Here is an 18137-nt window from a genome sequence, read left to right as displayed (position 1 = left end):
ACACAGCTCTTCTCAACGAATTACGGCACCGGTACTTATTGTGAATGAAGACGTGTATGATCCACTGGTAACAGACATGGGATAAGTGACTTGCAAGGACATTGAACATGCTCCTGTTCAACACACCCATATTTTGTTATACTGACTTGTCGACAATCGCTTGTCACAGATATAATTTTAAACACAAATCGCCATCGACAGAGAGCAACCACCAACGGCCATCCGACGAATCCGGCCCTAGTCCAAAACACAAAGGCCGGAAAACCACACGAACTGATCACCAAGCGTTACTTCTGAATAAGCTTTAACAATCTGAAAATGTACATTGATTTAAAGGAAAATTGCGCGTATATCAAAATGTAATAGACGCAGAAGAAATCAGGAAGGAAATGAGAAGTTAAACTACACCTGTTGTTTATCTGTTATGGCTTTCGTTTATCGCATTAGATTGCAGTCCAAAAGTGTTTTGACTTGTCTTACGCATTGTAGAAATGCTGCGTAGATTTAGGGGAGACCATTTCGAACGACATATACCCAATAAAATATAAAAGCAGACTGTATAACGACTACCAGATTAGATGACCTATGTACAAAACAAAACGTGCAAGTCAGATTTCACCGTTATAAGAGGTCACACTGTATTGTTTTACTTGTCTTAAAGATTTCACTTGTTTTTCCGCTGTGTTCAGAGCTATGTGAGTCTGTAGTGAGTACAATCAACAATGATAGTTTTTATACACAGGCATTTTGGTGAAACGTTCCGTATTTCACGGGGCGGTGGGATAGCCTTGTGGTAAAAGCGTTTGCTCGTCGCGCTGAATTTCTGGGTTCGATACTCACATGGGTACGATGTGTGAAGCCCGTGTCTGGTGTCCCCCGCCCTGATATTGCTATAAGCAGCGTAACACCCACACTCACTCCGTATTTCACACAAGAGCGGATCGTAGAAACCCACCGAAGAACCCGTTTATGACACTAGTGCGGATAGAAACACAGCAAAGAGACCAAAGGTGTCCCAGACTGGCCAGAGGAAATACATGTACTTCGCTATTTGCTACATTTTAATGATCTTAGCCTTCTGACCCCTGGACCGGGTAGCAAGACCACTGAAATTTCCCCTTTTGTCAATGTTACTTACTGGGTCCTAACATTCAGAGTTGTCCTTCACATACACAATAAATTTGTGGGGGTGAGTGACTTTAGTTTACGCCGCTTTCAGCAATATTCTAGCAATATCACAATGGGGACGTCAGAAATGGTTTTTACACATATTGTGCCCACGTGGGGAATCGAACCCGGGTCTTCGGCATGACGAGTGAACGCTTTAACCACTAGGCTACCCAACAGCTACACAAGAAAAAAAGATGTTTTTTTACATTAGTAACTGTGTTGAGCGATGATAGTTCATGCCAATTAGCGATGATTTTGAGATACTTGTGCAGATATCTCATGGATAATCAGTAACTACAAGAATCCGGCTACTGACATTTAGACATGCATCTGAAAAGAAAGGACGCGCAGCATATTAGATGCTGCTCACATTGGCAATTCAGTCTTCCTTCTATGCAAAACCTAATAAAGCTCATACACTTACAAGGAACTGTATAGATGTCGACAGCTAAAAGTAAGAACCAATCATTCTCCAATTAGATACTTACTGTTCTGACACAGTGTTGCTGCTGCTGGCTTATACATCCCATCTGTACAGAGACACTTCATGTTTGACTGTATACACTGAATGTTGGGGTCTGTTGTGTCACACACGAGTGGGTTACTGCATTCACCACCAAAGACTTGTTCTGAAAGTAACATGATGGCAGTACAGAACTGTCTGACACATAGGTGGGTGATGATACATCTCTCTAACGCTCATTAAACATCTAATCTAAGGAGTGAATGTGTTTGCTTTAACACCGCGTTGAACAGTGATACATTTCTACGACGTTTGTCACCTTGGTGAAACCCATGAACATATGATACAAACACACGTATAAACATGGTCGGGTCTAACAGGGATTCGAACTCATGATCATAGGAGTAGAACTCTGCACCGCGAATTATGAGACTTTAGACGACCGTGCGACGTGTACCAACACCAAACTAAAGATGAACCTAACCAGATGATAGAGGATAATAAGCAATATCCCACTGAAACCAGTAATTTTAATAACGTATGTCCCTATATATATTTTATATATACATGCATTACATGTCATAGTACTATACACTTGTCTTATAACCGCGCTGATGTCTGTACAAGTGAACTGTGTTATTAAGTATATCCGGTGTCCCTGGCAGGAAAATTTAAAGAATATTTCTTAAAGCGACCTAAGCCCATACCCATTCACAAGCACCCCCTTGTTTGATTTCAGTACCCTCGTCAGTGTATGAAATAAGCCAAAATTCCAAAATGTAACCAGCCCAAAATGGATTTAACCAGACCAAATATGGTGAATTTACTACGATGCATGAAACATCTAAAAACTTTACCAGACCGTGTGGCTGGCTAGATGTAAATTCAGACCGTCCGTCAGAAATCTAGACCGTCTCGGTCGGTCGGACGGGCCTTATTTCATACACTGATCCACGTACAAGAGTTTTACTGCCATATGTTGAGTATTTCTGGTAAGGAAAATGTGCACATTCAAGCCTTGAAGTGATAAACTTAATCTCTGGTCAAGTTGTGACAGTAATGACTGAGTGAAAGTTGACTTAGCTACTTGTTGTAAATGTCCTTTGGTCCGAGGTAATCGTCTGACTCCTGCCGTGCTGTGTGATGATAAGTCCAACTGTGACAGTGTATGTTGTTGCTGGAGACAGTGGCTGGATGCTGTAGCTCTTCTGGTTTGCAGTAACAGATGCTAGAGAACCTGTAGTTCCTGGAGTCCACGTTACTGTATAGCTGGATGTGTACCCTCCAGCGACATCGGTATTGGTCCAGCTGATATCAATATTACCTGCTCCTATAGTTGGTGCATCTGTGATGACTGGTTTTAGAATGCTTGCTGAAAGTATGCATATTAACATTGATAAGGGAAAGCGAACACTTAACATCGGGGATAATTATCATCTGCAAATGTATTGACTGTAAAGGATTACATGTGTATGTCTGAGGATAGTGATATTTATGACATCAGTATTCATGAATTTTCTGAATTTTAGAAAAGAGGCAAGCTATTTTATTGACGATGGCTTCTTTATTATGTTATAATGCGGCGTTTGGTACAAATCATCATACCGTTGTCAGGCAAAAGTAAAGTGCTTCAGCACAGCACAGACCTATATACATCCAATAGGGATTTACAAAGACAACGTAAGGGTATGCATGGATGAGATAAACAGCAAAAACAACAATGGGTATTTGTGATTAAATATAGTAAAAACTGGAAAAATCAAACAACGTCAACCAGACCAGGATGTAACAGAGCTAAGACCTGGTTCGGACGTCAGTGTAAGATCTGTAGGGGGGACGGTATAATCAGGCAAAAAGTATTTTTAACAAACAAAAAAGTTTACAAATCCAAACGCATCTTGAAAACTACGGAAGCGTAGTAGGGCCAAGGTGAAAAATGTTTTTGGTCTCACTATCTCATACGTAGGACTTAATATCTCCCACGTAGGACATAATATCTCCTACGTAGTACTTAATATCTCCGACGTAGGACTTAGTATCTCCTACGTAGGACATACAATCTCTTTAATATCTCCTACATAGAAAATGATTATTATATGTATTAATATTTGTGTATATACACAACTAATGTTCCATGAGGTGAAAGGGAAATTGATAAGAATCCTGCAGTTATCAGGATGGGTCACACGTAATTATTAAATCGAGCAACCACGATATGACTTGATAATAATTATTGCAGAGGTTCGGATTAGGAAGTATGGATATGAATTTGAGAAATGTTTGGTTATGTAGGACGTTAGATAGTAGAAATGTGAGTCAGTGAATATTCCTGACACTAACGCAGAGTTGCTATACGGTGTTATTGTGTATGTGTATTACGTTAGGGCGAAGTGAACCTTCTATTGATAAGTGCAGTGATGGCAATTTGGGTATGGTTATGTTTGATCTATCATACATCTTTTCATTCATACATAGAGGGAGGGTGGGGGTGAGGTTATGATATGAATAAACTCTGGAAATAACACATTCTCCGCAAGTTGTTGCTTGTCTTCAGATGGAGTTAGGTTGGATCGGATACAACGCTCGTTGTTGGCGATTTGTTTTTCGTGATCGTTTACAGGTTGACTTGACTGGGTGAAGAGGTGTAGAGTGCGGCGTAAAACAATACGAAATTCAAAAAGGCAAAGAATTGTCATTGTAGTTATTGTAAACCGCTGTAACACAAAAGCCATATATTCGCCAATGTTCATTATCTTACCTCACACATAAATGTCGTTTTCTGATTGGCTGAGCCAATCAATGTACCCCACTTACAAACGAGTAACATTTTCTATGTTACCCGCTGGAAATGCCGAACTGTGGGAATTCGTTAGGTACTTTGTGTTTGTAGTGTTTGGGCTGTTGCCTAACTCCGGTACTCCTTATTATGACCCAATACCCGTGCTTCAAGCAGTTCAAAATTAACATTGAAGTGTTCGGTAAGATAAATACGTTGTTCACTGCTCCCTCGGGGCCCATGGGTTGATGTACCCTTTATGTTTGTTTATGTTCCCCTTCGGGCTCAGGGAACATAAACAAACATAGAGGGTACATCAACCCATGTCCCCCTCGTGACCAGTGAACAACGTATAATGTAACTCGCATTAATAATGTCGCATAGCCTACCGAAAGGATCCAAGCACAGGTTACTGGGGTCTAGTTCTAACACAGAATCCCCATCATGTGTAATGCCACAAACTCGACAAGCTGTAATATTTATTCACAAGAAGATGGTAACGTTGTCTTTTATCTTGGAGGAAGGTCAGGGAAATTATTGCTGACAAACAATTTCTGTGTCGACTTAGCTACTACACTCGACCGGCTCCTGAATCATGGGAATAACCATCCATAGGTTGCCACCGATAGTATAACACAGATCTGTGCACGCAGATTATGACCCATGTGCAACGGCCTCTGAAATATTCAAAGCATAACAGTAAAGTGTAACAAAGTGCAACACATAACAGTGAACTGCAGCGCGTAATAGTAGAGCAAACTGAGCGCAAGGCAGTACAGTATTATACAGTCGGTCCAACACATGACAATAATGTGCAACAATTAGTTCAACACATGACAGTAATGTGCAGCGATTAGTTCAACACATGTACATGACTCTAATAGTGAATGAAACACATGACTGTATACTCTAACAGTGGTTGAAACAGTGAAATGGGATTGTTTGCGTGTCTGGGGATTTAAGTCGACCATTTCAAATGAATGTATATTAATTCATATCGCTCATCTACTACGTAGGAGATATTGTATGTCCTACGTAGGAGATACTAAGTCCTACGTAAGAGATATTAAGTATTACGTAGGAGATAGTATGTCCTACGCAGGGGATACTATGTTCTACGTAGGACTTAACTCTTACGTGGGAGATACTTAGTCCTGCGTAGGAGATACTAAGTTCTAAGTGTTAGGTAGGAGATACTAAGTCCTACGTAGGAAATACTAAGTCCTACGTAGGAGATACTAAGTCCTAAGTAAGAGATAATGAGACTAAAACATTTTTCACCGTGGCCACACTACGCTTCCGTAGAAAACAGTAGCAAAAAAAAAAAAGTCCATCGAACATTTTATAACAAACACAGTTTTAACATGCAAATAATATTGCATAAAAGCGATTCACGCTCATTTTGGAAAATGTTACGTGAGAAAGATATTGACGCAGATTTGCACCTTATCAATAATGCTTTTGAATATATATAGAACTTAAATGCTGAAAAGGCAAATCATATCGATCGATGATCCCTTTGATCTTAGCACTAATTTTGACATAAATGATTGTAATGATATTCTGAACATTGATTTACATGAACATGAAATTGTACGTGCCATACGACTGCTAAGAAATAGTAAGGCATGCGACCGGGATCACACTATTGATGAATACATGTATATTAAATCTTCTGTGCCGGCTTTTTAACCTTTGTATGTTAGAGTATGAATCTAATATTTGATACTGGGATTTTTCCTAAACAATGATTGAATGGTATTAACCGCCCTGTCTACAAAGGAAAAGGAAATACAGATGACCCTTGACATTTCCGGCCCAGAAGTGTTATAAGTTACTGTGGAAAATTATTCACTTCAGTTCTCAACGAAAGATTAAACGACTTTGTTGAAGGAATAATATTTTATCAGAATCACGAGCAGGTTGTAGGCACGGCTACTCCACGAATGACAATATTTTTAGCCTTTATGCTATTATTGATTCACCTAAAAAGAGAAACCTAAAATGTATTGTGGTTTTATTGATTTTCAGAATTCAAAGCTTTTGACAATGTTTGGCGCAAAGCACTGATGGCAACTCAATCGAACTATAGTTGACATGCGCGATTTTATTTATTAACGTGTGTGCTCAAATGGTGTATACCCTGAACATTTTCCCTGCCTTATTCTCAAGACTTGGAACCGCCTTTACATTCCCAAACATTGCCCTAATCTTTCTGTGGAGTAGAAGTCACTCGACGGACTCTTACATATATATGTCTTTTGTATTAATCGCGCTACTTCATTCCTTATTACTTCAGTATTATTATCTTTCAACCACCAAAATTTGCAAAACGTGTTTGACGCATTTATTCTTTATTGTAAACGTGGAAATTAGTCATCAACACTAGCAAAAAAAATATACAAGTTTTGGCAGTACAAAATGAGATACGAGTGAACATATGCTATTAAATGGCTCGTCGAACATGTCAATGATTATAAATATTTTGGTATTCTAAACAATAATTCTTTAAAAACCTCTATTAAAGAATGTGCCAATCAGCCAATGTATGTCGTGCTACTTATAAGTCGAATCTTTAATCTGTCAATAAAATATCAGTTGTATCCCTTTGATGCAATGGTTATTCTGATATATGGTTTGGGTTTTGAAAACTATAAACTATAAAGCTATTGAATCTGTTCATGTTAACCTTTTACGCAAATTACTCCCCGAAAAGAGAAGCACGCCATTATGCATGCTATATGGAGAATTTGGAAGCCTACCGCTAATTGACTCTATCAAATGTCGTATGGTATGATTTAGGGATATACTCCTCTATGGTAAAGAACTAATTTATAAAGCTGTCAAGAATTTTGTCATCCTGTGTATGAATTCCTGTATATTTGTACCTGTTATGCCGATTATCCCGGCCTGAGCATACTAACATTGCTGTTCTTTGAACATGTACATGCCTTTGGTCATAAAACGTGATCACCTACACCTACATTGGAATGAAAGCACACAGACATTTCTATAACGGAAAACGCATCAAAATATCATATAGAAAGAACCCAATATGCCACGACTCATCAGGTTTAGACTCGATTATTTACAGACCGACGCCATATGGCTGTAATATTGCTGAGTGCGACGTAAAACTAAACTCACTCACTCATCAGGAACGTGAGCATTTCAAGGGTTGTCTAAATGCTGTACAATCCGGTACAGCAGGTGCACGAATAGAACAGAACAGAACCTTTATTACTTTCCGGGGACTATACTGTAATGTACAGTATATAGAGGATACTAAACGACCTTCCGTGTAATACTTCTGCAAATCTTTCACGAGTTAAATAAAAATGGTATTTCACAGAATTGATAGGAACTACCTACAATGTGAGGACTCTCAGCTTTCCGCAGGTCAAGCAAGGCTTAATACCATTGTGACAGAGGTATTAGTATTCTGACGTCATAACTGTAAACCATTTGTACGTCATACCTAGAGCGGTATTACACTACTGTAATATTGCCGTAAAAATATTACACAGCAGTATCTTCCACGGGCGAGTACTAAACAATATTATTAAACAATCTTGCATGTCGGTAGGACATTTGGCTATATTAATGTACATACTGAAACATTGTGTAAAAGGTAGAGAGAGAACAAAATTTGCTTAGCCTTCTCGGTACATAATTGTTCTTACTTTTAAATAATGTCTAACACTTTTGGCTGAACATGAATGTATGATGACAATAGTTTATTTTGCTATATTCGCTAAAGTATGGACAACACAAAAGTGCATTCATCACCAACACAGTTATTCTGGGATTGAATAAATGTTCTTTTGATTAGGAGTATAATATTCCATCTGCCTAGTTGGGTAATCTGTGTCCGAATTTGTGGATACCAATAGGTTTAAGAAGCATACTAAAATACTCTTCTAACTAGAGCTCGGATTTCAGGATTCTGTATGTGGTGGCTTTGCAAGAGTTTTAAATTTCAGATGACCATGCTGGATAAATTGATCTTTAAGTCTTTGAAACACCATTTTCTTCAAAGTATGAACTGGGACTGCCAAATGTACATAAGACCGGCTTTTTATATAAGGATAGATTCTACTGTTTGGATTCTACTGCGCGATAGCACATGAATCAACCTTCCATGACCTTGGGCACACAATGGCATCGACTTATGGTCAGAGTGTTCCGACAGGTTTTCCTGTTCATGAGGAGACGTTGTGGTGCCGTAACGGTCGCTCAAGGAGGCCATATTAGTGTGAAGTTCGCGTTGGGTTTTCATTGAATGTCATGCATTATTTTTTAAATAAATAACACACAGACATAAGTTCTAGGGCATGCTCCCTCTATTTGTTACCTGTCAGTTCAGGATTTTGCAGCAATTGTGAAAATCTGAAAGAAATGTGACAGTGCCCTGACAAAGCGGTTCCTGGATTTCATCATGTTTGATAAGGTGCTGTGACCAAGTGCCTGTGCCTGACTGCAGTGATGTCGGACATTGTTGGCGTTTGTCTGGCCTTAGCTATAGGAAAGGCAGGGGCTTCAGATGGACGTACAAATCGCCGCCTTTCTAGTATAGTCTCTATTCGTGTAAATGTAGGCCATCGGCCCATTGTACAACGTTATACATTGGCAGCCTTCAAGCTGTAGCGACGACGATTATTAGCATAGAAGATAAACATGGCAAGATTTCTTAAAACCAGAGGAGTAGCATTACTCATCAGTCGATTAAATTTACACAAGGTTGGATGGGTGAAAACATCGACAGGGATAAAACTTTTACGTAGATCATCATAGACAGTACAAATCAGTAAAAAGTGGAACTCATTTTCTACATAATTACAGGAACACATTTCACACAATCTTGAGTTTTTTGGTTTCTTTATATATCTACCAGTTTCTATATTCAGTTGGTGGGAACTACACCTGAACCTCGCTAAGGCAATATGAAATTTCTTGATAGCTATGCAATGGAGACATGGCTCAACACCAAAAATAAATTTAAATTGAGAATAAAGGTAAGTTTTTGAGCCACCCGACAACGAGGAATGCATCGTATAGAAGGCATATTTAACAGTTTGTACCAATACATAATACAGCGTTTGTACGCAAAAATATACATAGGGTATGTATGCACGTTGGTGACGGAAATGTCAATGAATACCGATGACAGAAAAGTCATTTAATAAACACTTTTATAAAATGTTTTGCTTCACATTTAGCATTGTTTGTTTTTACTGAGGAAATTAACTTTTTGCCAATGCTACAACCTTGATAATAGTAACACTATCATTTCCAAATCTTTGTCGTCTTTTCCTTTTACTGAACGCGTCTAATCTGTTGTCAATTGACGTGATAACATGAAATCCATCTGCAGACCAAGGTCAAAACTACTGTTTGCGGATGGGCAGTGTGTGTAGTAAAGGAGTCTCCTCATAGTGCAGACACCTTTTGTCCATAATTACTGAAGCAATCAGGCATGTCAAATAGAAAAACAAAGGGATTATTGGGGGACCGTATCAGTGTAAACCTGTGACACAAAGTTAAAGCTTATATTTTTCAATACAGTACCATATTCAATAGTACTGGACTAAAAATAGTAGTATCATGGTTGGTGCCCATGTGTGTCATGGTTCAGTGGATTCATTTGAACCTAAATGGACAGCATACCACCCGGTGATTGAAGCAAGCTGACCATAGCCTGTCTGATGATGTTAGCCTCGAAAGACCTCTTCCTAGCATCTGCGCCTGGGCACTTTCCATAGGTATCCCCTCGAAATGTAGGATCGTTTCTTTTCCAAGTCCTGGCTTAGTAGGAGTCTATGCTGTGACTATGAATTGACCATAAGGCACGAGTGGACGATGCATTCGAGTTCCTGCTGATCTTGTGTAATCTTGACACTAATTGGCTTCTGGGCTGGAGGTAGGGGTTGAGTGGGGTATATTTCTGGGTGTGCATCGTCTCCAACTGCTGCTAGATTCTTCTGATATGGAGTCACATTTCTGTGAATCACAGCCTGAATATGTAACTGAATCTTCTCAATTGGTTGCTCAAACACACTGACAGAAGTCTTCGGGATGGAAACAGATTGGATACGTTTCTTAGTCTCGGGCGGCGACTCCTTCGATAATGTTGGTGTGTATCTCATTGGCCTTATTAATGGCCTGCCTCTTTCTAGCCTTCTTAAAAATATCAGATAGCTTTTCACTTACATCCGTGGAAAGTACACTTAGCACATCTATCTCAGAAAAAGGATAACAAATTTGCAAATTTGCACTTTTAGCAGAATGAGTGCGAACGTCCAGGACTTTTATATTTGACATGTGCACTCCGTTGGCAGCTGGCAACAATGGCGTGGGAGATGTCATGTCTGATAGCTGTTAACCTCTGACTACTTGACTAGATTCTAGAACAAATCAGCCGTGCATGAAATCCCTTGCCTTTCGAAATATACAGAACACGGTTCACACCCAGGGAAATGGTGTCCTATTCCTTCTGTGCCGATAGGACACAGATCGGGACACATTGCTACACCACATAATATACGCGCGTGACACCACTGAAATCGTCGTTTGGCTCGGATGACGGCGCGTGGCGTGGCGTGGCGTGGCGTGGCGTGGCGTGGCGTGGCGTGGCTCTGGACAGTCTGGTCCTACATTCGACATTCGGTATTGCTGATGCTGTGGTTGTTGCAGTGGTCATCCGTTGGATCACCCGTATCTAATGATACACGGATGTGGAAGCCACAAAGAGCCTTCCGGATCTGGAGGGTTCACCCATGTTGTTAATATCGAGTCGCACAGCTTTCTGATGGTGCTTGGGAACACACTTCACGCCTTTCAGTGAGTGAGTGAGTATGGTGTTACGCCACTTTTAGCAATATTCCAGCAATATCAACAAGAAACAAGAGAAATGGGTTCACATACCGTGAGTGAGTGAGTGAGTGAGTGAGTGAGTTAAAGTTTATAGTCACAGCGGCAGTATTTCAACCACATCGGGACTTAAGATAGTTATAAATTCATGACAAATGCGCAAATTCTAAAAACCTGTCGACGAAGGACAGTAAAACCATCTAGTATATCACAGTAATAGGAAATACGACAAGCGTATATCTCTAAAATAGGATTTCAAATTAGGACAATACAATATAAAATAAGGCTGAGAATCGCCAACAACTGAAGGTAGATCACCACTCTAGGGGCCAAGGGGACTTGCAGTACTTTGGCTACCTGCATGGACCCTAGCTTGACTTGTACCATTCCTTCAGCCACTGGCGATTGTACTGAGATTTAGCCATAATAAAACAACAAATATTCTACGATTAAAAAGGTGTGTAGAACTAAATTGACTTGGGAAGTTTTAGGACTTACGTACCCTCTCAGGAGGACAATAATTTTATCACACACCGTGACCATGTGGGGAATCGAACCCGGGTCTTCAGCGGACGCTTCATCCACTTGCCTACCCCACCGCCCCTCACCCCTTCGATATGATCGACCTTGGTTACACTGTATCCAAGCGGCCGATGACGTTGTTCCTCTGTGCTTTGTCTGACGGTTCTGCAAGTGTCATGCAGTTGAAATCCCTGCACTGTTAGGTTAGGCACTGCATGTGCAAAAGACGCACATAGTTTGATCATACGGTTTGCATGTAACTGCATTTAGGCCAATTTGTATATTTGTAATGATAATTTTCAGGTCTGCAATTTTGAGAAAGTGACGATTGGAAGATGCTGGAGTCCCCACCTAACATAAGGCTCACAAATTCATTGAATATTGGAAGGATCTCATTTGATACTGTTACGCACCTCTGACTGGTCTGTGCCATATGCGACTAGTGACCATGGACGTGTTAATTCTAACATACAAGAGCGCATGACGTTTCACGATGATCCGTTACTCTGCTCGTGTGAAGAAATTTGAGTCAAACGTAGCAGGGATTTTTTTAACGTTCATTGAAGCATGTGTTTATAATCGTTATCGAATAGCAACGACAGTACTACAGTTAACTTTACTTGACATAGCAATTGCAAGGTGTAGATTTGCAGAGAGAGAACATGATATAAGTAACCTGTATGCATGATGCGGGCTCTCCTGTTGCAACACAGGTGCAAACGTGAACATTAACCAAACGGTTATTAGTCATCTCAGTGGAGGAAATATGTGGCTATAGGTAAAGGATTGTAAAGATAACCTGAAGACCAATGACCGTGATGACCGAGTCCCAATTTATCTGACAAGACGAAGTCCCATTACCCATACCGAGGGCCTGGGCCGGCAATGATGAGTTGGAATCCGTCTCTCCACCAGTACCATCAGAAGGAGGCTGCATTCTGCTTGGTTAAGGAATGTTAACTGATCATGCGTCGCTTCCTCATAGTTTGGCAGAGGTAGTAACATTTGGCTGGGTGCTGGCTACGTGAAATCCGTAACTTGTGGCCATGAATCATTATTTGAAAACTGCTTGACCATCAGATTGGCTTGCGTAGTCTTGGTGATCGGCATTGGAGATATTTACGTTTTTGTGTGTTACTCTTGAATTGCAAAGAAATTCTTACCCAATTTACATTTCTCTTTTGTTTTGGTTTCAATGAGAGTAAAATGTGTTACACTTACTATTTCAATATGCGGAATTAGGCTTTCAAATCGTATACAACACCATGTAGTGTTTACGTAATGTGTATAATTCATACAAAGTGATGTAAGTTGTGCTTGATGGCATAGTTTGACTGACTGATCACCTACTTTTTGACGTAATATATTAATGCCCAAAAAATATACTAGACAAAAATAGTTAGGGATATATGCGAATTTTGAATTATGATTAATGATCTATTTATTCATTGACACACTGATAAAATATAAATCATAAAAATACCAATATCCCTAACTTATTGTGTCCAGTATATGTAATGTTTAGACGCCCTTTGTCAGGTTGCCAATACTTTATTGAACTGTTAAATTTAAGAATGACATGATGTGATAGAGAGGTGATAGTGGGTGTCTGTTTGGCGATGATAAATGCCGTATATTAGAACTAAACAATGCCCGCAAGACAACAATGTCCCTGCAGTTTCTGACAACTTCTTGTTCTGAAATAGGCTCTCAAAATAATATGAGAGGTTTACAGTAATCATGTCGTCACTGATGCGGGTAAGTATAAATGAGACAACAATGTTAAAGTAGACTCCTACCAGTCCTATCTAAACATTGATTGTTAGAGTGGCTCCAAACTGATGTGGTTGTAATAATTTCGTACATGATGATCACTGTTTATTGGTTGCCTGAACAATAATGGAACATCTCTATGACATTTCAGATAGTGCAGTTTGACATTTAAAATCCTCAAAATAAAATAGTACTATTTACGTTTTGAAAATCATACTGTAGCGAATTGGACTAAATTGGTTTGAAACAGTACGGAGAGGTAATGTGATCAGATCATGAAATGTGGTGTAAATATTTTCATAACATAACTTGTATCCTTTTTAATAGCTGAAAAGAATTTAGAAGTCAAAATACTGATTGATTTTTAGCAAACAATCAAGATTGATTCTTTAGCTTTAAATATGAACACCTGTCATCAGTCTTCTATATCTGAGTCCATACACTGTCATCCTCAACCTTCTGTCAGGGTAGACTCAATAATACAATTTGATAATGTTTTCCAGAACACGTGGTGTCATTTCTTATTTTCAGTGATACGTTATAAAACTACACAGTTTTTTAATTTTATGCCCAGTTAACAACCGAGACTAAGTATACCCTGTCTTTGACGTATATATGTAAATGGTTAAATGGAAAGTCACCTTATTTTCACACTTTCAGTTTTGAAAGAGGAACGTGTTATTATTTTACATGATATTGTATCGTTAAACTATATAGTGTGACCTCCAAGTTCAGAAAACAGTATTATTTTGTTTTATAATAAGCAATTCTAAGCCTTAGATTCAGTCGAAATTCCATCTGGGAGTTTCTTAATATATAAGGTTAATTGTAGCTCTAAACATAAGTTACTCTTGAAATGTTTATTATTCTTCTCTAAAACTCTAAACTACGTGTGGACGCTAGGTAACATGCACATGTGGTGTTTATGACATGGTACACTTTTGGTGAAACTCTCACAGTCAGATAAATGTGTATCTTAGCTAGACAAGACAGCTAGATTATTTGATGCCAGATTTGTGACCCAGTATTAATACTACGCACATTTTAAAACGGCATGATGGTAAGAAAAGAGGGTGCAGTAGGGCAACTATCCATGTGCATAATCGTGTTGCTGCAGTGGCAATACTGCATCTGTAACTATGATATGATCACGGACGAACAGTACACATATCGTCATTAGTTGTTTGGAATGCTTTGGCGTTCAATGTTTACAATAATACTCGAGGACGAAAGGTGCGTTTACGTATATATATTTTCACGTTTTTAAGTGAACGTCAATCTACTTTATTTCTCTAATAACAGCTGAATGAACTTCACCATATATACTTGTCTATCGTATCTTATTCTAATCCGTCCGTTAAAATAACAAGAGCATTGACAGTCAAATCCAAACTGGAGGACAATTAGATATTCGTATCATTTGAAAAATACATTAGACGACTTCAAAAACACACGTGTTTACTATGTTTTACTGTTACCTCAATAAGCGTTGTATGTGTCAGATATTCTTTGTATCATAGAACAAGTGGCACCGCGGCACTGAACATTCCTCATCTGGATCTACTATATTAGATAAATTACAGACGACATCAGACGTCGGGCATTCTCTCGGTGCCTGCAGCTAAGATATAAGAAAAAGAACTCCATTAAGATACTTACTTTCCGTACAGAATGATATCGTTGATGGCTTGTACATCCCATTCTTACAGAGGCATCTCATCTGCACACAGTTGATGTTCTGGTCTGAGGTGTCGCACTGGGTCCGGTCAGTACAAGTTCCACCAAAGACTTGCTCTGAAAGTGACATGTGATATTAATACAGCAGTGTGTGAAAAACAGTGAGTGAATGAGTTCGGTTCTACGCCGCTTTAAGAAATAATCCAGCAATATGACGGTGGGGAACACCAGAAATGGGTTTCACACATTGTACCCATGTAGGGAATCGAACCCGTGTCTTCGGCGTGGCGAACGAACGCTTTTACAACTAGACTACCCTACCGCCCCTCTCTCTCAGGAACCTTCGAACGATATTATTAGACGTGTCAAAATGATCTTTGGTAATGGATAGGAGTATAGTTGAAAGTGCCCTACACAAATCTAAATCTAACGATTTATAAGCTATACTGAAGTCGTCAGTGTCAAAGCCCGGTTCAAACAACTTTTGAGTGGCGTGACATTCATAAGTAAACATGCTTTAGTTGAGACATAACCCTTAGACAACCATAGTGAGATGCCATAATGCTTTATTGTAAGTTCAGTGACATTTCAGAGCCAATGACTTTACATTAGATATTGCATGTTGGGTTGGAATTAATAATATCAAAATCAATGTTCTAGATCTTTGTGTTTCGAAACTATGCATGGTTATGCAAATAGGAGGTGGGACCTCTGTTTGACCAGCCGCATGTTATATATACTTTTAGTACTTTTGTAGGCAGAGGGAAGGTCAATGCATGCAAACTTCTTGTCAACAGCAAGGCATATCAAGAGGCTTCCCAACAACTTGTGAATGAATGGACTGTGCCACCAGGTTTGATTGACTCACTTCAAGCATTCAGATGCCTCCTGTATGCCTTATGTTCTTAAATAAGGTATGTCCATCAATTACGCTACCACGTATATGAAGTGAGAAAAGGGGCAATTGAATCAGGAGAACTGACACCCTGCTTTGATTGTCTATCCAAGCACATGCTGAGAGCAACCTGTCAAGCTGCAAAATGGTACAACTGTCTGGAAGCTAAATATCCAACTCAACGGGCAACAGATGGTCATGGATGGGTGGAAGAAAATTGTCACATAGACATATGCTGGATGATAGGACCTCTTGCTCCAGATGCTGTTTTTGTAAGTGCACAACAGTCTGTAAACTGCCAAGTTGTCAATACATTACCATTGACTGAAATGCACTGTGGCATGTCGGAACCAGATTTGTGACAACATGGTATGCGAGGACTATGACATGCCGAAGAGTGACACTGATGATGCAGCTGATGTTTATGATGCGGAATAGTGACTATCACTAACCAATTCAAAGAACTTGAAGGTGCTGTCACTCTTTGAAATTAAAGAGCTGTCTTCAGAATAAATGAAATGATGAGTTTTCGAAAAAGTTCTTTGAACTTACAATTTTGACTCTTACAAAATCAGGGAAAAGAATGATTTAAAGGTATTAAATAACACAACTTGATATTAATTAAATCTTTTTAATCATGTTAGCACTATTTTACTTCCCTTTTTTCTATTCCAACCTATTTGTTGACCTTTACTCAAAGGATTAAAGCTTGGAATTGACATGTTTTTAACATTTTGGGTTTTTTTGGAGGCCATCTTGGAATAAGCCTCGGTCTGAGTTTGAGCTACCAAACCGACATGGCCATTATACCTTTTTGATATGTAGAGACCATAACAACTTTAAAAAACATGAAAGTGTTTCGTCCCTCTAGGTGGTACCGAACATTTTTCTGGCTCATGGCCCATATGTTTTGTGTGTTTGTTTAGATTTAAGGACGGTAAAGGACGAGGTGTAGCCCGGAGCTTAAGACGTTCGCACGTCACGCCGAATACCTGGGATCGATTTCTTACATGGGTACAATCTGTGATACCCTTTTTGATGGAAAATAAGGTGTTGCCGCCAACATGATAAAGTTAACTGTGCCTCCAACAAACCCAAGGGGCTGACTTATACCATACGCGTTACCTCCTAAGACACAAAAACTGTTGTTTTCATTGTCTTCTGTTGGTCATGGCAAGCAATTAACCAAGAATTGATCTTGCAAGACTTAAATGACTCTTTTGGAACATATTAATCACAAAAACTGAATATAATAAATATGTAGCTTTAAACAAAGCTAACATATGACCTATTAATTGGCAGGTTGCGAATGCGATAAGTGACTATTTGTCTTGGTGGCTAAAACTGACAGCCGTACGACTGGAATGCATAAAATTTAGGTACTTGTTGTAAATGTCCCCAGGTCCGAGGTAATCAGCTGACTCCTGCCGTGCTGTGTGATGGTAAGTCCAACTGTGACAGTGTATGTTGTTCCTGCAGACAGAGACGGGATGTTGTAGCTCTTCTGGGTTGTAGGAGCAGATCCTGAAGATCCAGGAGACCACGTTACTGAAGAGTTGGATGTGTACCCTCCAGTGACATCGGTATTGGTCCAGCTGATGTCAATATTACCTGTTCCTATAGTTGGTGTACCTGTGATGACTGATTTTAGTGGGCTAGCTGAAAATATACATTATTACACTGATAAGGGAAGCCAACAACTAACGTCTTCGTTAATTATCAGGAAAAGGATTATCGGTTATAAAGGATTATAGATGTGTGCCTTCGAGTATGTTTTTCGTACATAAATGTGGTTGGGTTGGTGGGTTATTTGAATATATACACGTTCAAATGGATGTCTTGGTAAAGCGAATGACTCTTGATATTACATATTCTTGTGGTGATGTTTTATGAATTAACAAATCTTCACCCGTCAAACTATCACAAATTGGAAATTCGCATTTGCTTTACTTGTGTGATTGTCATTCGTAAACTGCGCTCTCGTGAAAGGA

At 39.3% G+C, this 18137-nt stretch overlaps 1 protein-coding gene and 1 long non-coding RNA gene across 4 annotated transcripts in view; both read right to left on the bottom strand.

Moving 5' to 3' along the window:
• Window positions 1-18137, bottom strand: part of LOC124261914 — a 322925-nt gene that overhangs the window by 98794 nt on the left and 205994 nt on the right. For 2 of the 3 annotated variants that reach the window (XM_046696278.1, XM_046696279.1), the window contains 4 exons: window positions 17530-17805; window positions 15234-15368; window positions 2721-3005; window positions 1659-1799 (listed from right to left, as the gene is read on the bottom strand). In XM_046696278.1, the coding sequence (XP_046552234.1) occupies window positions 1659-1799; window positions 2721-3005; window positions 15234-15368; window positions 17530-17805 (837 nt within the window). The remainder of the gene's footprint in view (window positions 1-1658; window positions 1800-2720; window positions 3006-15233; window positions 15369-17529; window positions 17806-18137) is intronic. The other variant, XM_046696277.1, reaches the window with a different exon arrangement.
• Window positions 2183-2714, bottom strand: LOC124261922. The gene is made up of 2 exons (XR_006894465.1): window positions 2579-2714; window positions 2183-2376 (listed from the first exon to the last, which is right to left on the bottom strand). It is a non-coding gene; the product is annotated as an uncharacterized LOC124261922 (long non-coding RNA).

Source organism: Haliotis rubra, unplaced genomic scaffold (assembly GCF_003918875.1).
Source record: "Haliotis rubra isolate DU_JTF1 unplaced genomic scaffold, ASM391887v1 Scf816, whole genome shotgun sequence".
NCBI lineage: Eukaryota > Metazoa > Mollusca > Gastropoda > Lepetellida > Haliotidae > Haliotis > Haliotis rubra.
The sequence above is the reverse complement of the archived record's forward strand: the minus strand, read 5'-3'. Positions and strand labels throughout refer to the sequence as shown.